We start from the raw sequence: 26445 nt of genomic DNA on the forward strand, positions 1-26445 counted from the left end.
TGCAAACAGTGCAAGGCTTTAATTCATCCCCCACAAATTTTGGGGGGTCCGGACCCCCCCAGACCCCCAGGGGGGGCACAGAGAGCCCTGGGGGGGGGCTGTGGGTGCCCCCCATCCCCATTGCAGCCCCCACACTGCTGCTGCTGCTGTTTTTAGAGCAGCACACGGAGCTCACACGGAGCTCACAGGTAGGGGAGGAGCTGCAGCCGCCCCCGCACCCCCCCCACCCCCAAACCCCCCCCCTGCACCCCCAAAATGGAGCAAAGTCTCTGCTTAAGGCAAATCCCGCGCTGGCTCCGCCCGGAGCTGCAGCTTGGGGAAAGAAGGAAGGAGGGAAGGAAGGAAGGAATGAGGGGGCTCAGCCGGAGCCAGGGGGGTTTGGGGGTGTCACAAATTGTGCCTTGAGGCGCTGAGGGCTCAGCTGGGACATGGGCACCTCCTCTGCCCCCTCTTCCTCAGGGAATTGGGGAGCAGGGACAGCAAAATGGGGGTGCCACTGACAGCGATCTGGGGGTGCCACTGACACCAATCTGGGGGTGCCAGTGACACCAACCTGGGGGTGACAGTCACAGCGATCTGGGGGTGCCACTGACAGCGATCTGGGGGTGCCACTGACACCAATCTGGGGGTGCCACTGACAGCAATCTGGGGGTGCCAATGACACCAATCTGGGGATCTCAGCAACACCAACCTGGGGGTGCCAGTCGCACCAACCTGGGGGTGCCACTGACAGCGATCTGGGGGTGCCACTGACAGCGATCTAGGGTGCCACTGACACCAATCTGGGGTGCCAGTCACAGCAATCTTGGTGTGCAAGTGACACCAATCTGGGGGTGCCACTGACAGCGATCTGGGGGTGCCAGTGACACCAATCTGGGGGTGCCACTGACAGCAATCTGGGGATCTCAGTGACACCAATCTGGGGGTACCACTCACACCAATCTGGGGGTGCCAGCTGAGCCCCCAACCTGATTTTGGGGAGGGGGGGCCCTGCCCAGCCCCCAGGGCAGGGATTTGGCACAGAACAGTCGGGTCCAAGCCCACCTGAGCATTGGTGGGAGGAGAGGCTGAGCCCCCCTGGCTGGTATTGAGGGGACCCCTCCTTGCCTGGGGGGGTGCAGGCTCCTGTCCCCATGGCCAGAGAGGGCCAGAATGTCCTCAGGGCTTGGGCAGAGCTCGGCCCAGAGAGCAGAGAAGGTTCTGGAAGGTTCTCAGGGCTTGGAGCAGAGCTCGGCCACGCGCTGGCGCAGGTGGAAGGCGAACTCGAACATGGTGGCAGCCAGGCTCTGGTGGATCAGGTACCTGGGCAGGCGACCCTGGGGACACAGGACAGGGACACGAGGCCCTGAGGGACCATTTGGAGCTGGGGATTGTCCCCATCTCACCCTAGGGGGCTGCAGGGACACAGAGCCATGGATGAGCGCTGGGGGTTGGTGCCATCCTGCTCCAGGGTGTTCCAGGGTTTGGGGCTGGGGGCTGCACCCAGCCTGGCCTGGGGGGCTCCAGGGGCAGAGGTGAGGGCTGGGCTGGGGGATGTCCCCTGTCCCATCATCCCATCCTGTTCCAGGGGTGCAGGAGCCATGAATGAGGGTTAGGACTGGGCTCTATCCCCCAATAAACCCCATCCCACCCCTCCCCAGAGGGAGCCAGGGGTGCAGGAGCCATGAATGAATATTGGGACTGGGCTCTGCCCCCATCCCATCACTTCCCACCCCATCTTTTCCCATCCCAGAAGGATCCAGGGGTGCAGGAGCCATGAATGAGGGTTGGTACTGGGATCTGCCCCCATCCCACCCCACCCTAGAGGGATCCAGGGATGCAGAAGCCACGAATTAGGGTTGGGATTGGGCTCTGCCCTCATCCCATCACTTCCCACCCCATCTGTTCCCATCCCAGAAGGATCCAGGGATGCAGCAGCCATGAATGAGGGTTGGGGCTGGGTTCTATCCCCCACTAAACCCCATCCCATCCCTTCCCACCCCATCTTGTCCCATCCTAGAAGGATCCAGGGGTGCAGGAGCCACAAATGAAGGTTGGTACTGGGATCTGCCCCCATCCCACCCCACCCTAGAGGGATCCAGGGATGCAGGAGCCATGAATGAGGGTTGGGATTGGGCTCTGCCCCCATCTCACCCCATCCTGTCCCATCCCATCCTATTCCAGGGATGCAGGAGCCACGAATTAGGGTTGGGACTGCCTCTATCCCATCCTGCCCATCCCAACCCAGAGGGATGCAGGAGCCATGAATGAAGGTTGGGATTGGGCTCTTCCCTCATCCCATCACTTCCCACCCCATCTTTTCCCATCCCAGAAGGATCCAGGGATGCAGGAGCCACAAATGAGGGTTGGGACTGGGATCTGCCCCCATCCCACCCCACCCTAGAAGGATCCAGGGATGCAGGAGCCACAAATGAGGACTGGGGCTGCCCCTATCCCTTCCTACCCCATTCTGTCCCACCCCAGAGAGATCCAGGAGCCATGAATGAAGGTTGGGATTGGGCTCTGCCCCCATCCCATCACTCACTTCCCACCCCATCTTTTCCCATCCCAGGATACAGGGATGCAGCAGCCACGAATGAGGGTTGGGGCTGCCCCCATCCCTTCCCACCCCATCCTGTCCCACCCCAGGGCTGCAGAGGCACCGCTGGGCGGAGCTGCAGCTCCCATCCCATCCCATCCCATCCGGGGGAGGAACTGCAGCAACGCGCTGGGATTCCTCTAAAAAAGCCCTGCACGACTCACCCCCCTCCGCCTCGGCCTCGGCTCCGAGGTGGGAGATCCACGAAAAAAATAATAAAAATAATAATCCTTGGCTCTGGAGGGGAGGAGGGAGCTGAGGCAGGGCTGGGAATGCTCCAGGGGCAGGGAGGGATGAGTGGAGAACGATCCCGAGGGTCAGGCAGGCACAGGACATGGGATTGGGGTGCTCCAGCACCCCAGATCTTTTCCTGGAGGGGAGTTTTCCCTCTGGAGGGGGAGTTTTCCCTCTGGAGCAGGTTTTCCCTCGGATCAGGGGCAGGGAAAGTGCGAGGCCGCTGTCCCAGGGTCCATTTCACACACACAAACACACACGTGTAGGATGCTCCCACCCCCGAGGAGCAGGAAGGGATGAACCACGGGCTATAAATACTCGCCCAGGGCCGAAGGGAAGAGCCAGGAGCTGCCCAGGGGTCTGGCAGGGCTGGCAGAGCCCCTGGGGAAGGCGCTGGGAGCACTTGGGGGTTATTAATAGCTCGGCATTCCTTCCACGGCGGAGGCGGTGCCGGCACAAGCACAAGGACAAGGAAACTCTTTTCATCCCCAACCCCATCACGGGGGGGTTTGTTATCCATCCCCCTGCCCCAAAACCGTGCTGGGCACCGGATCCAGGGGAGGAAAACACCCCTGGGCACAACAGGGTGGGCACGATCTGCTCTTGGAGCTTCCCAAACCTTTTCCCGAAGCGTTTGGCTGCGCTCAGGGGGAGGGGAAGGGGCCGTGGGAGGGGAGGGGAGGGGAGAGGAGGGGGCAGCAGCGCTGCAGCACAGCCGAGGGATGGATGGATGGATGGATGAATGAATGGAGCCTTTGTGCTGCTGCGGCAGCGCTGTTACCACGCCAACCCTCGGCGGAGGAAGGAACGGAGCCAGCTCAGCTCCCGTTCCCGTTCCCGCCCTGTCCCGGTCCCTCCGTGACACCGGCAAGGACAGGCAGCTCCACAAATAGCTCCGGAGCTGGGGCAGCTCGTTTTCCCCACGGTGAGGGAGGATTTTGGGGGTTCTGGAGCAGGGAATTGCCCTCCGGCACAAAAGTTGACTCAAAGTGGGTTTGGTCAGCAAGGAGGATTAAAAACTCCTCTCACCCCATCCTGCACTCAGAACTGAAACCCCTGAGAGAGACCTGAAATAAGGAAGAGCTTCCCAAAGTCTCACTGAGGGAAAGGAGGGAGATTTTGGAGGAGTTTAACCCCTCACTTGCCAAACCTGAGTCCCTTCAGGGGCCCCTTGTGTGGCTGCTGGGATGCTGGAGCAGAGCCTTGGGCTGTGCTGGGGATGGGGCTCAGCTGCCTCACCCAGGAACTGCCTTTTACCTTCAGATCCGTGTTGAGAATCCAGATGAAGGTGCAGACCTTGGCATTGCTGGGACATTTCAGCACGATGAATCCTCCAGGTCCATTCTCACCCCTGTGCAGGAAAAGCCGAGAGGGTCGGGCTGGAATTCTGCCTGGCATTCTCTGTGGATGCACCACATGGAGCTGAGCCTGGCAGCAAAACCCAGAGCCCAGAGGGGCAGGAGCAGATGCTGGGAGCCTGGGAAGGTGTGTGCCTTGGCTCCAGGTGCACGAGCCAGCACGGCAGGGCAGCTTTCCCACAGGTGCCTTGGCAGTGCCCGTGCCAGGGCTGCTGGTGGAGCAGCAGCTCTGCCTCTGCACTGTGCCAGCTGCTCCTCATGGGAAGCTTTCCCAAGAGGTCCCAAGAAGCTCTGTGTGCTCAGGACAGGCTCAGCTCTTGTCACTCCAGCCCCCAGATCTTTCTCAGCACCATCTGATCTGTCTCTGAGACGGGAGCTGTGCACACGCAGCCCAAATACAGATTTCCCTTCCCTCTTCAGAACACTCTATTTTTGCTGTGTGCCTTCCTTAAAGGATTTTTCCAGGCCCTGAAGTCCCCCAGTTCCTAAATAGACTCAGGCAGCTCCAACAGCTCTGAGATAAAATGTCAATTACTTTAACCAGATTATTGAGAAAACCGAAGTCAGAGTGTGCAGCAGCACAGCTGGGCCCTGGCAGGAACAAGGAGTCCTTGTCTGATGAGCCTGACCCTGCTGGGATCCATCACCAGCCTTTCCCTTTGGAGGGGGAGAGACCAAAGCCCTGCTGAGATTTTGGGAGCTGCTCCATCCTCCTTTCATCCCTCAATGCCTCAAATTCAGTTTATGAGGAGCAAAAGGCATGTGAGAGGCTCAGAGCCACATCCAGCTGTTTACTGCCCCTCAGAAAATCCTGTTTGGGAATTAAGTGTTACATAAACAGGATGTGGGACTGGGAGAGAGTTTGTTACTGGTCAGCACCTCCACTCCCCTGAGCTGGGAAACGCCCCAGCAGCGCTGACAGCACAGAGAGTTTCTCAAACAAAGGGAGACGAACAAGGGAAGCGAGGTTCAGGCTTCACAAATAGCTCAGCTTCCTGCAAATCCTGCCAGCAAGGCAGCAGGGCTTGCAGCGAAGCTTGGAGCTCTGGAGGAATGCGTGATCCCAGCTGAAAAAGCAGCACCTGCCTCTCACCTGACGTACTTGGAGAGCGGAGGCTTCAGGCTGTGCGTGGTCGACATCCCTGAGGACACGTACCTGTCCCTCCTCCTCTCGATCCGACGCACGTTCACGAAATCCCTGAGCAAAGAAAGGCCTCAAAAACACACCAGGGATGTGGAGGGTGGGGGCAGATCCCTCTCTTTGGGCTGCTGGGAGAGGCTGTGGCAGGGCTGTGTCAACACAGGGAGGCACAGCCAAGATATCTGGGAGCCTGACTGAGTGAGGTTTGCAGCTTTGAAAATGCTGCCAGGAGGAAATTTCAGGGGCTGTCCACCCTTGGGAGCGTTACCTGCACGGCCAACCAGCCCTACCACGGTGATCCAGCAGCTCAGAGCATTCCCAGAGGGGTCTCCCCGTGGTTTGGGGGGTGTTTAGGGGCAGTGTGGGATGAACTGACCTTGGGGACACCACCCCGCCAGCAGCTCCGGCCGCCACGTCGTACGAGACGATCGTGTTGTCCTCAACCCGCTGCAAGATCTGGAGAAAGGGCAGGGGAAACAAATGAAAAGAAGGGAGATTTTGCTGAGATTGTGCCTCCAAGCCTGCACACCAAGAGGATACAGCCCCTGCCATAAATCAGCACTAGGATTGGATCTTTAGGGGCAGAAGGCGACGAGTGGTGCATGCGTGGATTCATCTCCTGAGTTCCACTCCACAAGGACCCCCAGCAGGTCTGGCTCAGCCTGGGCCTCTGTCCCTGCTCACCTCTCTCAAAAGAAGGGAGATTTGCTCAGATTGTGCCTCCAAGCCTGCACACCAAGAGGCCACAGCCCCTCCCCTAAATCAGCACCAATCTTTTGGACCAGAGCAACAAGCGGTTTGTGTGCGGGTTCATCTCCTGAGTTTTGGGGGGCACAGGGGTCACCTCCAGCTCCTCTCCACAAGGCTCAGACCTCCCCCCTCAGCAGGTCTGGCTCAGCCTGGGACCCTGTCCCTGCCCACCTCTCTCAAAAGAAGGGAGATTTGCTCAGATTGTGCCTCCAAGCCTGCACACCAAGGGGATACAGCCCTAAATCAGCACCGATCTTTTGGGCTGAGCTGTGGGTGCATGGGTTCATCTCCTGAGTTTTTGGGGGGCACAGGGGTCACCTCCAGCTCCTCTCCATGAGGTTTACACAATCCCCCCTCAGCAGGTCTGGCTCAGCCCTGGCCCCTGTCCCTGCCCACCTCTCTCAAAAGAAGGGAGATTTGCTCACATTGTGCCTCCAAGCACCGATCTTTCGGGGCAGAGGGCAATGAGCGGTTTGTGCGTGGGTTCATCTCCTGAGTTTTTGGGGGGCACAGGTGTCACCTCCAGCTCCTTCCACAAGGCTCAGACCCTTCCCCAGCAGGTCTGGCTCAGCCCTGGCCCCCATCCCTGCCCACCTCTCTCAAAAGAAGGGAGATTTGCTCAGATTGTACCTCCAAGCCTGCACACCAAGAGGATACAGCCCTAAATCAGCACCGATCTTTTGGGCTGAGCTGTGGGTGCATGGGTTCATCTCCTGAGTTTTTGGGGGGCACAGGGGTCACCTCCAGCTCCTCTCCATGAGGTTTACACCCTCCACAGCAGGTCTGGCTCAGCCCGAGCCCCTGTCCCTGCCCACCTCTCTCAAAAGAAGGGAGATTTGCTCAGATTGTGCCTCCAAGCACCGATCTTTTGGGGCAGAGGGCAATGAGTGTTTTGTGCGTGGGTTCATCTCCTGAGTTTTTGGGGGGCACAGGTGTCACCTCCAGCTCCTTCCACAAGGCTCAGACCCTTCCCCAGCAGGTCTGGCTCAGCCCTGGCCCCTGTCCCTGCCCACCTCTCGGGCTCTTGGCCGGGCCCAGGCGTGCAGCCGGCTGGAGCGCACGGATGAGCGGCGCAGATTTAACGCCTCGGTGCCTGGGATCCAGCTCGGCTCCAGCCCTGCCAGCAGCCTGTGCTGGAAGGGGAAGCTCCAGCTCTCAACGCTCCAAGGAGCTCCTGTGATTAAGCCATCTTTGTCCAGCACGCTCACCTGGCAAGCTGCCACTGTTCTGTTCCACAGGATCATCTTCTCGGGCTGCAGAATCACCTCCTGGTAAACCATTTCAGGGGAGCACTGCAGGAAAGCCTGAGGACACAGCCAGAGCAGTCAGCCAGCCCCTCTGCTCCCCTTGGGGGGTTATTTTTAAGGAAAACAGGGTAAAACACAAAGGACAAGTGGGAATGCAGGTGAGGGGAGGGGTGAGGGCAGCCTGGCTCCCCTGCATGCAAAGCCATGGCTGTCACCTCTCTGTCCCAGAGCTCCCAGGGGAGCACACGTGAGGTCAGAGAGGACACACAGACCTCAGGATTTGGCAGTCACTGAGCTCTGCCTGTCTCTCTGCCTGTCTCCCATCCTCATCAGCTCCCCATTGCTTCGTAAAGTTGCATTTTTGACTGTTTTGGTTTTTTTTCCCCCGAGCCATTCCAAGCTCCAGCACGCACAGCATCCATTCCATTCCCCCCCAACCCCCACGGGAGCAGGGGATCTTCAGAGGCAAACAGTTCATGCAGCAAAGTGGGACCATCCAGCTTTTGCTGGTGAGCACAGAGCTGCTCCACTGGCAGCTCCTGCCAGCGAGGCAACATATGCACTGGAACAAAGAAAAGCCACGGCAGCACCGACGCTTCATTAAAACGTGGTTCCCAGCCAAGGCACTCCAGCCTGGGAGAGGGCACAGAGCAAGGCACTTCTGAGCTGCTCTGCCCGGTGCCAGGCAGCAGCAGAGGCACACTCAGCCCTGGCCTTGCTGGCAATTAGTTCCAATTAGCCTCCTTGGTCAGATTAGTCCGAGATGCTGAGGTTGGAAGCGAGTCTTGCAGTCACCTGCTCCCGATTCTACCAGTGCAGTCTGGGGCCTTGGATATTTACTGGGGAGTTTGTCTGCTGGCCAAGGGGTTTTCCTGGAGAGATTCCCCAGTGTTGTTCATCTGTCTCAAGCACAGGGAGCGTGTTCTGCAGCCTGAGCTGTGCTGAAAGCTGAGCTGTGCCTCTCCCCCCGTGCCAAAGACAGCAAGGAATGGGCCCGAGGATGTTCTTACCTTTAAAATAAAGGTCTTGCCGTGGAAAGGGATTTCAAAAGTGTAAACAACATCACCAAAGTCCTGTGCAAGAGATGAGAAAGTTGTGGTTTTATCAGTAAAAAGGGATTGTGTCTGTTTAGGGTGAAGTTTGAGGCTCCTGTCACCCCCTGCTCCCCACACCAAGCAGCACAGAAACCACCCCGGGCACATTTCACTTGGCCGTGCCTAAATTTCCATCAACAAAACAATATCCAGAGAGGCAGCAGGGATGAGACAGAAAAAGAATCCACCCCGTGCCAGGCTGCAAACCCCACGTCAAGGTCACATTCTCTTTGTAGCAGCACTGGGGTGCAAAAAGGGGGTTTTGCTGCCAGAGCTGCTGGTGTTACCTATGGCTGAGAGGAGCCTCCCTGGAGGGGCTGGGCAGATGAAAACCTTTCATCGTTAGCCCTGTGTTAAACTCTGATTAGTCTATTTAAATCCATCCCCCTTTGGAAAAAGAAAACAATCTGCCCAGCTAGTTTGGCATCAGACAAAGGATCACTTGACAGGGGAATTTGAAACAGCAGATGAGACAGCAGTTTGCAGGATTCACACCCCCCAGTTGTCTCTGAACTTTGTGAAACAAGGTTGGGTTTGGGGGGCAAACCCTTCCTCTTTCTCTCCACTCTTCAGGGAGAAAAAAGAGCTCTGTGCACCCCAGAAAAGTCTGGAGTTGGCAGAGCCACATCCCAAATTTACACTGCAGGTTCCAGGTGAGGGGAAGGTGAACACCAGTGGCTTTGGAGAGCCCCACATGGGCCAAATCTCCAGTTTGGGCCCCCAGCAGGCTCAAAAGATTCCAGTTTGGGCCCCCAGCAGGCTCAAAGGCACCTGGCCATGAAGCAAGGGCAGGATTTGAGCTGTAGGACCAACATTGCCCTGCTCTGCATCCCAAAGGTGACCTGGCCACCCCTGCCCACCCTCTGGACAGAGGGAGGAGGGAAAGGCCCTCTCCTGTCAAACTGCAAGGCAATTAAAGGTCTAATTAAATAAGAGGGGGATTTTACATTTAACTGAACTGGAATAGATTCCTAATTCAATCAGGTAATTGTAACGCTTGTTAATTTTTCATGGCACAAGGAGGTTTCCAAAGCCTCGTTTGTCCTGGTTTTTGCTAAGCCATCCATGCCCTCTGCCAGCTGGGGAGGGAAAAAAAAAAACCACACTTGCATTGTTTTTCTCAAACTTCCAGTTCTCCTCCTGAGCGAGGATTTGGTCCACAACCTCCATGGCCTCTTTGCCTTGTCGGACATACTCCTTTTCCTGAGGAAAAAAAGAGGATTTTACCTTTAGATTTCATTAGCTGGGCGTGCAGGAAGCTTGAGGAGTGTGTGTGTGTGAGGCTGCTCCCCCCTCCCAGGGCTGGCAGAGGGAAAGGGGATCAGAAATCTCTTAATTTGGGTCACAGAGGCCTCATTTTGGAGCTCCAAGTCACGCTCCCCGCCCTGGCTGGGATCCACACACCAGCTGCTCCCGATGGCTCCTGCCTTACAGGAAGGTTTCCAGCAGGAAAAGGGCTCTGGGATGTGCAGCTTCCTTCCTGGAGAGCCACAACAGGAGCAGGATCTCTTGGAAAAGGGCACAAAACTTGTGCCCAGCCAGGTTTTGGGGCAACACCTCAAGCCAAGGGGACAGGTGAGGTGATGCCCATCCCAGAATGTGACCAAAGGATCAGGGAGGGAGGGAGAAGGGAAAGGGACAGACAGATCCCTGTGGGATGCTGCAGGGAGAGCACACAGCTCTGGGGAAGGGGGACAAAGCTGGGGGGCTCAGATGACCCCTCCTGGGTGGTGGCACAGAGAGGGCTCAGCCAGAGTCCCCAGAGCTGAAGGGTTTGAATGGGGGAGCAGCAAAACCTGACTGGGGAGCCCCAGATCAGCTGGAGCTGAGGGCAGGGCCAGGCCCTGTTTACCTGAGTTGTCAAGGCCTTCCTCCCCACACCTTCCTCATCAGACTCGTTGTCTGAGCCTAAGGGGAAGCACCAATTAACTCAGAGTTAATCAACACCCCACAGGTACCACCTCCCTTCCTTTTGGTGATCCCTCATCCAGCAGGAAGGGCTCTCAGTGAGGATGATTCCATCTCCCTGCTTGGCTCTGCAGAGGGCTGAGCTCATCCTGGGTGTCAGCTACATTGGGACAACTGCTCCAGAGGGCTGAGCTTGTCCTGGGTGTCAGCTACTGGTTTTAGAGGGCTGAGCTCATTCTGGGTGTCAGCTGTACCTGGAACAGTGTTCCAGAGGTCTGAGCTCATTCTGGGTGTCAGCTGTACCTGGAACAGTGTTCCAGAGGGCTGAGCTCATCCTGGGTGTCAGCTGTACCTGGAACAGTGTTCCAGAGGGCTGAGTTTGTCCTGTGTGTCAGCTACACTGGTTTTACAGGGCTGAGCTCACCCTGGGTGTCAGCTGTACCTGTAACAGTGTTCCAGAGGGCTGAGCTCACTCTGGGTGTCAGCTGTACCAGGAACAGTGTTCCAGAGGGCTGAGCTCATCCCAGGTGTCAGCTGTACCAGGAACAGTGTTCCAGAGGGCTGAGCTCACTCTGGGTGTCAGCTGTACCAGGAACAGTGTTCCAGAGGGCTGAGCTCACTCTGGGTGTCAGCTGTACCAGGAACAGTGTTCCAGAGGACTGAGCTCATCCTAGGGGTCAGCTACATTGGGACAACTGCTCCAGAGGGCTGAGTTTGTCCTGTGTGTCAGCTACACTGGTTTTAGAGGGCTGAGCTCATCCTGGGGGTCAGCTACACTGGTTTTAGAGGGCTGAGCTCATTCTGGGTGTCAGCTGTATCAAGAACAGTGTTCCAGAGGGCTGAGCTCATCCCAGGTGTCAGCTGTACCTGGAACAGTGTTCCAGAGGGCTCAGCTCACTCTGGGTGTCAGCTGTACCAGGAACAGTGTTCCAGAGGGCTGAGCTCACTCTGGGTGTCAGCTACACTGGGACAACTATTCAAAAGGGCTGAGCTTGTCCTGAGTGTCAGCTACACCAAAAAAAGTATTCCAGAGGGCTGAGTTCATCCCTGTGTCAGCTACACTGGGACAACTGCTCTGGAGAGCTGGGCTCATCCTGGGTGTCAGCAACACTGGGAAAAATAAAAATGTTCCAGAGGGCTGAGCTCATCCTGGGTGTCATTTACACCAGGAAAAGTGTTCCAGAAGGCTGAGCTCATCCCAGGGGTCAGCTACACTGGGACAGCTATTCCAGAGAGCTGGGCTCATCCTGGGTATCAGCTACACTGGGACAGTTATTCCAGAGGGCTGAGCTCATCCTGGGTATCAGCTACACTGGGACAGCTATTCCAGAGAGCTGGGCTCATCCTGGGTATCAGCTACACTGGGACAGCTATTCCAGAGGGCTGAGCTCATCCCAGGTGTCAGGCACAGCAGGACAATCCCACTGAGATGTCCCCCTGCCACGCCAGGAGCTCTCCAGTGCCACCAGCCCTGATCCCCACCCCAGGGCAGCATTTCCAAGCACACAGCTCAGAGCATTTAATCCCAAGCCCAGGCTGGCACCAATATGAAGGTGCCACGTGGAGAGTGTGGCAGTGCCACCCCTGCCCAGGTGCAGGCACTGAGAGGGGACCCTGTTTTTCAGTGTCAGGCTCTGCCAAGGCTGGGATAACGAGGCAGAGCTCTGGACAGAGATGATGGAGGTGAGGAATTCCACGCTGGGATGAGCTTGGGAAGTGAGGTGATGGCACAGGTGACCTTACCTGCAAAGGACTCGGGTGGGGAGTAGAACTGTCCCTCGGAGAGGGCTCTGGGGTACAGCAGAGGCCTCGAGGCTGCAGCCTGGGCTGCCAGGAACCCTGGGGATGGGAGCACAGGGATTTAACCCCTGGCAGGCTGTGGGACCCCAGCCCTGCCAAAACACCCTCTTGTTTTTGCCATGTCTTTTGCCACTGACAGCAGCCAGCCTCAGCTCCTGTTTGCCTCAGCTTTTGTCTGAGATGTTTTATCTGCCCCGGAGATCAATGGGCTCTTCTGCCTGTCAAATAATCCAAAGGCGATTAAGCATCTAATTAAATAAGAGCTTCCCCTGGAAGCAATTTGGAACCTGAGCCTAATCCAATAGAGGCATTAAACACTTGATCATTTTTCAATTTAAAGCCTCCTTGCAAGACCCAAACATCCTCTGGTGCTTTCCAGTCAGAGCATTTCTGATTGAGCCCAGCCTGACAAATGTTGTCCCTCTCAAGTTTGGTGTCACTTCCCAGCCAGTGACTCCTGGGAGAGGGACAAAGCTCCCTAGAAGGACCCTGGAAGCCACAGGGTGATGTGTGAAGCATGAGGTCAGCCCCAATCTCTGCTCGGTGTGACCTCAGAGACCACAGAATTTCACACCCCATCATTCACCCCGTGCCACAGAATGTGTCTGGGACTCCAGCAGCCCCTCTGGAAAGGGCTCCAGCCAGATCCAAACACAGATATCAGGGACAGGGAATCCAACACTCTGCCTGGCATTTGCCTCCCTGTTTCCAAACACTTTTTCTCCAGCACGTCTGGCTGCAGGATTCAGCCATTGGGAAATCTGGCACATTTTTCTCCCCTCAATTAAAAGATGCTTTTTATAATCTGGTATTTTCTACCCCTGAAGGGACTTGTTGACCATAACAGATCTGAGTCAGGCACTTCCCATCCCTGCCAGCCTTTCCCAGAAATGTCAGATCAAGGTGCTGCCAGAACAGGCCTGGTTGGATTTGTCCAACTCTTCCCAGAGAGGAGCAAAAATACTCACATCGTTCCTCTTCTGCTTCCTGAGTTAGGACTTTAAAATCCAGGAACCAGGTCTCCAGCCAAGCAATGACAAATGAGACAATGGGAAGTAAATACCCAAAAGCCCCTTTGGTCAGAAGCTGTGTGGAAAGAACAGAAAACCCCAGGGAATGACCCAAACAGGGAATAAAACATCACTGAGAAATCACAACGCGACTTTCAGGGAAACCAACCTCGGAGAGGATGACCTTGACAATCAGGAAGGCACTGGACACCAGTGTGGTGACCTGAAAATGAAAGTGGACAGAGCTCAGATGCCTGAGAAGCCAAGGAGGAGAGGGAGAAGCCCCAGGGGAGAGGCTGGGCTGGCTCCTTACCGCGATGACCCACCAGTGGCGCAGGCGCAGCACGGCGTAGCCCAGGAGCAGCACCAGAAACCGAAACAGAGCCAAGAGCTGCAACAACAAACACCCAGCAACACCAGTCAGCACTGCCCCTGGCCCTCTGCCAGCTGCTGGCAGGGCAGGGACACAGGGACAGGTGCCAACCTCTGGGTCAAAGCTGCGCCACTCACTGAGGTGGGCAAGGGAGAGGCCAGAGCCTCCCGGCCCCACTGAGCTCTGCAGGAGGCTGAGATACTCACAAAGATATCAAAGAATGAAGTCTTGAATTTGTAGTTGATGATTTCATCCTTCAGGTTCTCCTTGATGCCCACCTTGGTCTGAGGGAGACAAGGAAGCAGGAAGCTGGTAAGAAACTGATGGGAGAAGGAGCTGAGCAGTGCTCGGGGTTATGGCCAGGTCAGGGAATAGAAATGGTCCCACAGATCCAGTGTGGGCTCCTCTGGCAGCACAGCACCAGGGAGGATCCCATGGCACATTTCCTGCCTGGATTGAGCCCTGGGATTCACACCCAGGAGCGTGAGTGGGGCAGGAGGGACATTAAATACCTTTAGATAGGGCAGGAGGGACACTGAACACCTTTAGGAGGGACATTGAACACCTTTAGGTGGGACAGGAGGGACATTGAACACCTTTAGGTGGGACAGGAGGGACACAGAACACCTTTAGAAGAGCAGGAAGGACATTGAACACCTTTAGGTGGTGCAGGAGGGACATTGAACACGTTTAGGAGGGACATTAAACACCTTTAGGTGGGACATTGAACACCTTTAGGAGGGACATTGAACACCTTTAGGTGGGACAGGAGGGACATTGAACACCTTTAGAAGAGCAGGAAGGACATTGAACACCTTTAGGTGGGACAGGAGGGACATTGAACACGTTTAGGTGGGACACTGAACACCTTTAGGTGGGACAGGAGGGACATTGAACACCTTTAGGTGGGACAGGAGGGACACAGAACACCTTTAGGTGGGACATTGAACACCTTTAGGTGGTGCAGGAGGGACATTGAACACCTTTAGGAGGGACATTGAACACCTTTAGGTGGGACAGGAGGGACATTGAACACCTTTAGAAGGGCAGGAGGGACATTGAACACCTTTAGGTGGGACACTGAACACCTTTAGAAAGGCAGGAGGGACATTGAACACCTTTAGGAGGGACATTGAACACCTTTAGGTGGGACAGGAGGGACATTGAACACCTTTAGGTGGGACACTGAACACCTTTAGGTGGTGCAGGAGGGACATTAAACCCCTTTAAGTGAGGATTTCCAACACCCAAATCCTTGGCTCAGCACAGCCAATGCCACCAGTCCCTGCCCACCTCATCCAGATTCCAGAGGAATGGGAGAAAAAATGGAAAAAAAAAAATGGAAAACCACAGGAAAAATGTTCCTCAGGAACCTTCACTAACACACTGAACATCTTCCTGTGGGGGCTGCCAGGGTCTGTGAGGAGCTGGGGGGGATTTAAAGAGCAAAGCACTGAGGGGTCCCTTCTCCCTCCAACTGCCTTCCCACAGCTCACAGCAGTGCTCCAGGAAATCTGAGGGAAGAAAGGAAACAGCAGGATCAAACATGCTGGAAAAAGGGAAGAGAGAGAAGAGGAGGATGCACAGCCCAGGCTGCAAGAGGCAAAACCACCCTGGGATTGCCAGGAGTGTGGAAAAAACTCATCCTGAGATAACGCAGGGTCTGACAGCCCCGCTCCTGTGGCCACCATAAATCCTGGGAGGCTGGAATGGCTGTCTGGGAGGAAGTGCAGGGCTCAGGTAACTGGAACAAATGCTTCACCTTTAGGCTATGGCCCTGGATGGAGCCCAGCTGGCTGGGAGCTGGCAGAGGCAGCAGCTGCTGGAGCTGGGGCCAGTCCTTGGCAAGCCAGGCTGGCCTGGCACTCCAAGGGCAGCACTGGGAAAGGATCCCTGTGGGTCAGGGCTTCAAACCCAGGGGCAGAGAGGCAAAAACAGGGGGGAGAAGCTGGGCTGTGGCCACAGGACTTGGGGCAGCTTGGCTGAGTGGCCACCAAAATCCTCCTTTCCCCTTCTGAGGCTCCATGGGATGCTGCAGGGAGGAAGGGAAAGCTTTGGGTGAGGATTTTTGGGGGGTGTTTTGGCTGAGTGGCCACCAAAATCCTCCTTTCCCCTCTCTGGGGCTCCATGGGATGCTGCAGAGAGGAAGGAAAATATTTGTGGGTGTTTTGCTTAGTGGCCCCAAAATCCTCTTCCCCCTCTCTGGGGCTCCATGGGATGCTGCAGGAGGAAGGAAAAATTTGTGTGTTTTGGAGCTTGAGTGGGCCATCCAATCGCACTTTGCCCCTCCTCTGGGGGGTTAATTATGGGATGACTGCTGTGGCACAGGGGAACGGGGGCTTTGGGTATGATGGAGATTTTTGGGGGGTTTTTGTGTTTTGGCTGAGTGGCCACCAAAATCCTCCTTCCCCCTCTCTGGGGCTCCATGGGATGCTGCAGGAAGGAAGGGAAAGCTTTGGGTGAGGATTTTTGGGGGTGTTTCTGGTGGATGAGCTGTGAGGAATAAACTGGTGGTGCCAATCCCTTCAACACTGGGATTGGGAAGGGATCCCTCCCAGTCTGGGATATATAATTATAAAACAAAGGGGCAAAATAGAAATAAATAAATATAATATAATATAGATATAATATAATATAATATAATATAATATAATATATAATAATATATAATAATATATAATATACATAATACATATATGCACCTATATATACCTATATATACACCTAATATATACCGAATATATATATCTAATATATACCTATAAATATAATATATACCTATAAATATAACTAATAATATAAAGATATAAATATAAATAGAAAATATGAAATAGAAAATATAAAATAGAAATTATAAAATAGAAATTATAAATATATTTCTAAATATAAATATAGAACAAAGGGGCAAAAAGAGGGGGGTGAAGCTGGGCTGTGCTTTTGCTGAGTGACCACCAAGAGCCTCATCCCCACATCCTGACTCCACAGGATGCTGCAGGAAGGATGAAGCACTTTGAGGGGTGTTTTCAGCTCAAACACAGGCAGATGAAGCACCTGAGGCATCTCAGAGCACCCAGCCTGCACAATTACAGTTTGCTTTTAACGAGGGGCAAATTGCTGGGCTTATCTCCCAGCGAAAGGAAACGGTAGAATATAATAAAAAGGAACAAAAAAAAAAAAAAGAAAAGAAAAAAAAAGGCATTAGTCATGATATCAAAGCTGCTCTAATGGATTTAAATATGCAGCATTTCAGCTCAGGGGCCCAAATATCAGCACTTAGTCACTCATTAATGGCTACCTGCAGCACCCACGCTCAGCATCACCCTGGTGACCGAGCCAGGATTATCTCCTGGGGGCTGCAATCTGGAATTGCAGCAGCTCCCGGGGACAGGAACGGGACAAGGGCAGGGGGCTGCGGTCCAAAGGGGGCGGGCAGGACACCATCGGCACGGCTGGAATGCTGGCTGGGAAATGGTTTTTCCTAAAAGGGGTGGGGAGCAGGGGGGCTCTGAGCAGGGTCCGGGCAGTGTGTTGAGTGCAGACAGGCAGAGATAAGGAGGGCAGAGAGATAAGAGCTGCAGCAGGATGCGGTGCTGATAAAATGCAGCCCTAGAGCTCAAGGGGGTTCTTTCTATCTGTTCATCTCTGTGTTCCAGGGGAGGACATGGAGTACCTGAAACCAGCCAGGGCCGGTTCAGGGAGAAATCAAAACAAAATATAGCCCAGGGAGGGATTTGGACTTGGTGGGACTGAGGTAAATAAACTGGGTTTGCCCTGTTATTGCAACACAGAGCAAACAGAGCAGCCTGTGAGCTGCTTTGGAGAGAAGCAAACCACTCACAGCCCCCTCAACAGTCCCTTGGGAGGTGGAGCAGCACCTCCAGCTTCCCAAAGCTGAGATTAGCAGCAGAATTTTGGGATCAAAGCCCCTGGAGGATCCTCCCCTGCTCCTCTGACAACACTGCAGCAGCGAACCCAGGGGAGCAGGAGAGGAATTTGGTGATTCCAGAGGCCCTGGATCCTGTTACAGCCCAACAAAGGGAGGTGTTAACAACCCTGGGCAGCCCCGGGGCAGGAAACGAGCTGGACTTTAGTTGATATTAAAGAACAGCGGCTCCTTGGCCAGCGCTGGGAACAGCAAACAAAGATCTGTCCCAGGAGTGCTGGAACAGAGCAATTAACGCAGGGAACCGAGTTTAAAAAGGGCAAAGATTCCCGGCTTTGCTTCCTCCGACTCACATTGAGCTCGATGATCCACAGCAGGGAGATGAAGAGCAGGTCGAAGGTGACGAAGAGGCAGAAGGTTCTCCTCACATCCGAGATGGCTTTTCTCTTCTCCGGGGAGAGGAAATAAGGCGAAAAGCCCTGGCTCTGCGAGAGGGAGGAGCTGATGGAGGCGATGGCGGGGAGGCTTCGTTCCAGGTCGTGCTGCAGCTCCGGGGGCTTGCTCATCCTCCGGGGACATGGGCCACCTGCAGGACACACCGAGGGCTTGTCACAGCCTGCTCCTGTCCTGAGAATCCCAGGAAATCAGAGAAATCACCCCTGGCACGGGGTGAGCAGAGCAGCTGTGACCGTCCCTAGATCCATGGAAGTGCCCAAGGCCAGGTTGGATGGAGCTTGGAGCAAGCTGGGATAGTGGAAAGTGTCCCCCTGCCATGGTAGGGGTGGGAATGGATGAGATTTAATATTAATTTCTATCAAAGAATATGTATTTCCATGCTTTAATGCCATGGTAGTAGGAAAAGGGGCTGCAAAGCCCATGGAGATACAAAGGCAGCATGGAAAGGAGCTGCAAACCTCATGAAAATGGTGTGGAAGAAGAAAAAGGGATCAAACCCCATTGGAGACACTGTGGACACAAGAAAGGAGCTGCAAACTCCATGAAAATGGGGTGGAAGAAGAAAAACGGGCTTCAAACCCCATGGAGACACAGGAAAGGAGCTGCAAACCCCATGAAAATGGTGTGGAAGAAGAAAAAGGGAACCCAAACCCCATGAAAATGGTGTGGAAGAAGAAAAAGGGGCCCTAAACTCCACAAAAATGGTGTGGAGGAAGAAAAAGGGGCCTCAAACCTCATGGAGACACTGTGGACACAGGAAAGGAGCTGCAAACCCCATGAAAATGTTGTGGAAGAAGAAAAAGGGAACCCAAACCCCATGAAAATGTTGTGGAAGATGAAAAAGGGATCCCAAACCCCATGGAAACACTCTGGATACAAGAAAGGAGCTGCAAACTCCATGAAAATGTTGTGGAGGAAGAAAAAGGGGCCCTAAACTCCACAAAAATGGTGTGGAGGAAGAAAAAGGGGCCTCAAACCCCATGGAGACACTGTGGACACAGGAAAAAGGGTCTGAGGATGTGTTGGGAGCACTCCCTGAAATCATGGAGCCATCCATCCCACCCTTCCCTCTGCAGGGAAGGCAAAGCTCAGGAGTTGGGCATCCCATGGGAACAGATCCCAGCCTGCACAGCCAGGAAAGAGCCCTGGGGCTGATGGGCCAGGCAGAGCAGCAGGGAAGGAGCTGCTCTGTGTCCCAGTGTGAGAGAAGGAGCTGCTCCATCTCCAAGGAGCGGGGAAGGAGCTGCTCCATCTCCAAGGAGCAGGGAAGGAGCTGCTCCATGTTCCAGGGGCAGGGAAGGAGCTGCTCTGTGCTCCAGGGGGAGAGAGGCTGCAGGGAAGGAGGGAAGAAGCTGCTCCATGTTCCAGGGGCAGGGAAGGAGCTGCTCAGTGTCTCAGAGGCAGGAGGGCAGCAAAGAAGGAGCTGCTCCATCTCCCAGGAGCAGGGAAGGAGCTGCTCCATGTTCCAGGGGCAGAAGAGCAGCAGGGAAGGAGCAGCTCTGTGTTCCAGGGGCAGGGAAGGAGCTGCTCCATCTCCAAGGGACAGAAAAGGAGCTGCCCCCTGTCCCAGTGTTAGGGAAGAAGCTGCTCCATGTCCCAGGGGCAGAAGGGCAGCAGGGAAGGAGCAGCTCTGTGTTCCAGGGGCAGGAAAGGAGCTGCTCCATGTCCTAGGGATAGAAAAGGAGCTGCCTCGTGTCCCAGTGTTAGGGAAGAAGATGCTCCATGTCCCAGGGGCAGAAGGGCAGCAGGGAAGGAGGTGCTCCATGTTCCAGGAGCAGGGAAGGAGCTGCTCAGTGTCCCAGGAGCAGGAGGGCAGCAAAGAAGGAGCTGCTCAATCTCCCAAGAGCAGCGAAGGAGCTGCTCCCTCTTCCAGGGACGGGGAAGGAGCTGCTCCATGTTCCAGCACCAGGGAGGCTGCAGGAAAGGATCTGCTCCATGTTCCAGGGGCAGGGAAGGAGCTGCTCTGTGTCCCAGGAGGAGGGAAGGAGCTGCTCCATGTTCCAGGGGTAGGGAAGGATCTGCTCAGTGTCTCAGGGGCAGGAGGGCAGCAGGGAAGGAGCTGCTCTGTGTCCCAGCGTTAGGGAAGGAGCTGCTCCATCTCCCAGGAGCAGGAGGCTGCAGGAAGGAGGAGCTGCCCCGTGTTGGGGAGGAGCTGTCCCGTGCCCAGCCCCGCCTGGCAGTGCCGGGCACACGATCCCAGCACGGGTCAGGTGTTGGAAGGCCGGCGCTGTTTTCCTGCAGCCCTGCCAACCATTGTGCTGGGATTTTTCCTCTCCGTCAGCGCAGCACAAGGAGGCCCCTGTGGGAAGGGAGGGTGACAGGCTGGGGACACAAACACAGAACAGGTCGGGCCAGGGATCTGTCACCTCCAAGTCACCCACGGCCACAAACTCCTTCCCTGCTCAAGGATGTTGCTAAAAAAAATCCCCCTGGATTGCTCTTGGCAGTTCTGGGCCTGCTGGGAAGAATCAGGGAGGTTTGAAAGCAGTGAGGTTTGAAAGCAGTGAGATTAGAAAGCAGTGAGGTTTAAACCAGTGAGGTTTGAAAGCAGTGAGGTTTGAAAGCAGTGAGGTTTGAAAGCAGTGAGGTTTAAACCAGTGAGATTAGAAAGCAGTGAGGTTTAAACCAGGGAGGTTTAAACCAGTGAGATTTGAAAGCAGCGAGGTTTGAAAGCAGTGAGGTTTAAACCAGTGAGATTTGAAAACAGTGAGGTTTAAACCAGTGAGGTTTAAAAGCAGTGAGGTTTAAAAGCAGTGAGGTTTAAACCAGTGAGATTTGAAAGCAGTGAGGTTTAAAGCAGTGAGGTTTAAAAGCAGTGAGGTTTAAACCAGTGAGATTTAAAATCCCACTGGTGACACCCAGCAGGCTGCAGAGCCCATGGAAAAAGGAAAAATGTCACAAGGCTGTGCCCAGATCTGTGGGGAGTGTAAATCCCACGGGATGTGCAGCCAGCCAGGAGCACCTGCAGGAGCTGAGCACAGCCCAGTTTGGGCCAGTTTGGATCCCCGAGCCAGCGGTTTTTGCGTTGTGCTGGGGCTGGGAAGGGAACAAAGCTGGACTCCTGTCAAATCCCGGTTGTTCCCTCTCCGAGGAGCTCGGGAAGGAGTGGAATCCTTGTCACTTCGGATCAGGCACTCCCTGCGCCGGGCCTGGCTGGAAGTGACAAAAGTTGGGGACATCTGTGAGGGATAAATAATGGATCCCCCCTGGCCGGGGCCGCCGCCGCCTCCTCCTCCCCTCCTACAGCGCTTTGCACTTAGGCAGCCCCGCCCCGACTTTCAGAGCGCTTTAAAATCACCCGGAGAGTGATTTTAAAGGCATCATCACTCCAGGGATGCCAGGAGGGGTCACAGTGAGGTGCTGGGACACGGCAGGACATGGGGACACCACACCAGAGCACGCTGGTGCAGCTCATCACCAACCCCAGCCTTGCCAAGGGGGTTCGGGCTGTTTGGGACGCTCCCAAACCATCCAATTCCTGAGGGAAAAAAATCTGAATTATGAGGAAAAACAGGAATGTGTGAATCCCAGACAAACCTCCCTGTTCAGTGGAGCTGCTGAGAGCTCAGAGCAGGGGCTGGGTGTGAGGGAACGTGCCTGTTCCTGGGTGACACATGAATTATTGAGCTCTGCTCCATTATGCATTCCAGCATCCTCCACATGCCAGGCTCTGCTCCCCAGGAATGAGGGATGGGAGGGGAGGGAAAAGCCCCAAGCTGTGCCAGGAGAGGGGCAGGGTGGGCACCAGGGGGGTTCATCCACTGGAAGGACAATGGGGGCTCTGCAGGCGTTGTCAGAAATGGTGTGGAGGTGGCGCTTGGGGACAGGGGTGACACGGCTGTGAGTGACAGACCTTCAGCCATGGCAGGGCTGGGGATCCTGGAGGGCTTTTCCAGCCTGAGTGATCCCAGGAGTGCATCCCAAACACTGCTGGGGGGCACCATGGGTGACAGACACAGCCCTGGGGACATTGTGTGAGATAGATCACAGCCCTGGGGACACCCTGAGTGACAAATCACAGCCTGGGGGACACCCCGAGTGACAAATCACAGCCCTGGGGACACCTCGAGTGACAGATCATACCCCAGGGGACATTTTGTGAGGCAGATACAGCCTGGGGGGACACCCCGAGTGACAGATCACAGCCTGGGGACACCCCAAGTGAGAAATCACAGCCCTGGGGGACACCATGGGTGACAGACACAGCCCTGGGGACACCCCAAGTGACAGATCACAGCCCTGGGGACACCATGGGTGACAGATCACAGCCCAAGGGGACACCCCAAGTGACAAATCACAGCCTGGGGGACATTGTGTGAGGCAGATACAGCCTGGGGGGACACCTTGAGTGACAAATCACAGCCTGGGGACACCCCAAGAGACAGATCACAGCCCAAGGGGACATTTTGGGTGACAGATCACACCCAGTGGACACCACAGGTGACAGCCCAGTGCCACCAGCAGCCCTGAGCCATCATCACCCCAGTGCCACCATCCTAAACCATCACCAATCCAGTGCCACCATCCCAAAACCCTGTCAGCCCAGTGCCACCACCTCAAAACTTCATCAGCCCAGTGCCACCACCTCAAAACTTCATCAGCCCAGTGCCACCACAGCTCAGTGCCACCACCCTAAACCACCATTAATCCAGTGCCAGCACCCCAAAACCCCATCATCCCAGTGCCACTACCCTAAACCATCACCAATCCAGTGCCAGCACCCCGAAACTGCCAGCCCTGTGCCACCACAGCCCAGTGCCACCATAGCTCAGTGCCACCACCATTAAGCCAGTGCCACCACTCCAAAACCCCATCAGCTCAGTGCCACCACCCTAAACCATCACCAATCCAGTGCCAGCACCCCAAAACCACATCCATCATCAGCCCAGTGCCACCACAGCTCAGTGCCACCACCCTAAATCACCATTAATCCAGTGCCAGCACCCCAAAACCAGGTCCATCATCAGTCTAGTGCCAACACAGCTCAGTGCCACCAGCCCAAACCATCACCAATCCAGTGCCAGCACCCCAAAACCCTGCCAGCCCAGTGCATCACCTCAAAACCTCATCAGCCCAGTGCCACCACCCCAAAACTCCATCAGCACAGTGCCACCACAGCCCAGTGCCACCACCCTAAACCACCATGAATCCAGTCCCACAACCCCAAAACCCCATCATCCCAGTGCCACCACCCTAAACCATCACCAATCCAGTGCCAGCACCCCAAAACCCTGTCAGCCATTGCCAGCACCCCAAAACTCCATCAGCACAATGCCACCACAGCCCAGTGCCACCATAGCTCAGTGCCACCACCCTAAACCATCACCAATCCAGTGCCAGCACCCCAAAACCACGTCCATCATCAGCCCAGTGCCACCACAGCTCAGTGCCACCACCCTAAACCCAGTGCCAGCACCCCAAAACCCCGTTAGCCCAGTGCCACCACCCTAAACCATCATCAATCCAGTGCCAGCACCCCAAAACTGTCAGCCCAGTGCCACCATCATCACAACGCCACCACAGCTCAGTGCCACCACCCCAAAACCCCATCAGCCCAGTGCCACCATAGCTCAGTGCCACCACCCTAAACCCAGTGCCAGCACCCCAAAAACCCACCATCCCAGTGCCACTACCCTAAACCATCATCAATCCAGTGCCAGCACCCCAAAACCATCATCAGCCACCCACATCCATCATCAGCCCAGTGCCACCACAACTCAGTGCCACCACCCTAAACCCAGTGCCAGCACCCCAAAACCCCGCCAGCCCGGTTCCAGCAGCACACTGGCCACCAAAACACCCCCGGTGGCAGTGCCAAGGCACGTGCCAGCCCTGTCACCCCAATCCCTGTGCCAGCCCTCCCTGAGCCCCTCGTTAATGAGCCAGCTCCCTCTGAGCTTTTCCCACCCCGTGACTCCACTTCTCCTTCCTCGCTTCCCCCCGCTCATGTGACAGCTCCTGCTGTCCCCTCTGCTGGGGACACCCCCAGGGGGACCCCAAAACCCCCGAGCTGGAGGAGCAGAGGGATGGGGACCCCCCTGGGGTGTCTGAGCCCCTGGAAAACACCAAAAAAAAATGGCAATTTTAACCCAGATACCGAAACTGAAACCAAAAAATAAACTGGGGCAAAGCATGGGGGAAGGGTTGGTTCAGGACAAAGTGGGGACATGGGGACACTGAGACCCCCAGGAACCTGTTCCCTCCAGGAGAACACCAAGAGAGCCCCAGGAGGACACTGAGGGACCCCCAAAAGGACACTGAGACCCTGGGGGGACACCAGGACCTCAGGAGGACACTGAGACCCCCAGGAACCTGTTCCCCCTAGGAGGACACCAAGAGACCCCCAGGAGGATAATGAGACCCTGGGGATACACCAAGACCTCAGGAGGACACTGAGGGACCCCCAAGAGGACACTGAGACCCTCAGGAACCTGTTCCCCCCAGGAGGACACCAAGAGACCCCCAGGAGGACAATGAGACCTCTGGGAGGACACCGAGACCCCTGGGAGGACAATAAGACCCTGGGGGGACACTGAGACCCCCAGGAATCTGTTCCCCCCAGAAGGACATCAAGAGACCCCTGAGAGGGCACCAGGACCCCTGAGAGGACACTGAGACCCTCCAAGTAGACACTGAGACCCTCAGGAACCTGTTCCCCCCAGGAGGACACCAAGAGAGCCCCAGGAGGACACTGAGACCCCCAGGAGGACACCAGGACCCCCAAGAGGACACTGAGACCCTCAGGAACCTGTTCCCTCCAGGAGGACACCAAGACACCCCAGAAGGACACCAAGACCTCCAGAAGGACACCGAGACCTCCAGGAGGACACTGAGACCCCCAAGAGGACACTGAGACCCCAGGAGGACACTGAGACCCCCAGGAGGACACTGAGACCCCCAGGAGGACACCAAGACCCCCAGAAGGACACCGAGACCCCCAGAAGGACACTGAGACCCCCAAGAGGACACTGAGACCCTGGGGGGACACCAGGACCTCAGGAGGACACTGAGACCCCTCCCCCCAGGAATCTGTTCCCCCCAGAAGGACATCAAGAGACCCCTGAGAGGGCACCAGGACCCCTGAGAGGACACTGGGACCCCAGAAGGACATTGAGACCCTCAGGAACCTGTTCCCTCCAGGAGGACACCAAGACACCCCAGAAGGACACCAAGACTCCCAGAAGGACACCAAGACCCCTCAGGAATCTGTTCCCCCCAGGCACTGCAGGGAACCTCAGGAAAAGCAGCTTTGCCCCAGAGCCAGCTGTGGGATCCCCTATTTCCCCTAAAAGCTCTGGGGTGACATTTGGGGCTCCCCTCACGACGCCCCAAAGGCAGCAGGAGGCACAGCCCAGCCCAGCCCAACATTTGGGGGTTTCAGGGCCGGGAGCCCCCAGTTCTGGGGGTTGGGAGAGCGTTCACAACGGGATTGGGGTTGGATTTAGGTCAGGATTTCAGCCAGGATTTGGGCTGGGTTTGGGGTTGGATTTGGGCTGCATTTGGGTGAAGATGTGGGGCTGGATTTGGGTCGGGATGTGAGACTCGATTTGGGATGGGTTTGGGGCTGGATTTGGGTCAGGATTTTGGTTGGGATTTGGGCTGGACTTGGGCTGGGATTTGGGTCGGGATGTGGGGCGGCATTGGGGCTGGATGTGGGGTTGGATTTGGGTTGGAATTTTGGTTGGGATGTGGGGCTGGATTGGGGTTGGATTGGGGTTGGATGTGGGTCAGGATTTCAGTCACGATGTGGGGCTGGATTGGGGTCAGGATTTTGGTTGGGATTTGGGCTGGATTTGGGGTTGAACTTGGGTCAGGATTTCGGTCACGATGTGGGGCTGGGATGTGGGTCCGGATTTGGGCTGGATTTGGGTTGGGTTTGGGTCAGGATTTTGGTCGGGATGTGGGGCTGGGATGTGGGTCCGGATTTGGGGCGGGTTTGGGTCGGGATGCGGGGCTGGGTATCCAAACCGTCCCGGGGCGGTCCCGGCGCTTCCTCCACCTGCCCGGAGCCGCGGGAAGAGCCCGAGACCCTCGCACCGACCCAGCCCCGACCCCGCACCGACCCAGCCCCGAGACCCTCGCACCGACCCAGCCCCGGGAGCCCCGCACCGACCCAGCCCCGGGACCCCGCACCGACCCAGCCCCGCTCGGGGTCTCTCTCCCGGGGCTGCCGGGACCCCGTGGAGCGGAGAATAACGGGACCGGTGTCGGGACCCCAGCGGCTGCCCGAGGCCTCCCCAAGCCGTGGGGCCCGGTGCCGGTAACCGGGCGTGAGGCCGGGACTCGCCATGCCAGCCCCGTCCCGTCCCGCTCCCACCGGCGGCTCCGCTACCGGGAGCGGCACCGAGGCTGCGCCAGCGGAGCCCGGCACCGACAGGGCCAGGAATGGAGCGGAGCCCGCCGCGAATTGTCCCCGTGTGTCCCCCCCCGTGTGTCCCTCCCTTGGTACCTCCCGGTGCCGGTGCCGGGTCCGGGTCCCGCCGGCCGCCGCTTCCGGGCCCGCCGCCACCTCTGACCCCGGAAGGGAAACTCCAGAGTGAGGCTGCGCCGGCAGCGACCATTGCCGGCCGTGGGGGGGACCCGGGAGAGACCATTCATAGTGGGAGGGGGGGT

The 26445-nt window shown here is 56.3% G+C and overlaps 1 protein-coding gene across 1 annotated transcript; it reads right to left on the bottom strand.

Annotated features, from left to right (window-relative positions):
• Positions 1 to 26392, bottom strand: STARD3 (StAR related lipid transfer domain containing 3). Its single transcript, XM_064733689.1, has 15 exons — positions 26282 to 26392; positions 17730 to 17962; positions 13700 to 13777; positions 13434 to 13511; positions 13290 to 13343; positions 13079 to 13196; positions 12054 to 12149; positions 10255 to 10310; positions 9513 to 9605; positions 8319 to 8381; positions 7270 to 7365; positions 5688 to 5767; positions 5264 to 5368; positions 4070 to 4163; positions 1 to 1316 (listed from the first exon to the last, which is right to left on the bottom strand). Exons 2-15 carry the CDS (start codon positions 17940 to 17942, stop codon positions 1212 to 1214), a joined length of 1329 nt encoding a protein of 442 aa, XP_064589759.1. The 5' UTR covers positions 17943 to 17962; positions 26282 to 26392; the 3' UTR covers positions 1 to 1211.
• Between the last annotated feature and the right edge of the window lie 53 nt (positions 26393 to 26445).

This window comes from Zonotrichia leucophrys, chromosome 27, assembly GCF_028769735.1.
Source record: "Zonotrichia leucophrys gambelii isolate GWCS_2022_RI chromosome 27, RI_Zleu_2.0, whole genome shotgun sequence".
Taxonomy (NCBI): domain Eukaryota; kingdom Metazoa; phylum Chordata; class Aves; order Passeriformes; family Passerellidae; genus Zonotrichia; species Zonotrichia leucophrys.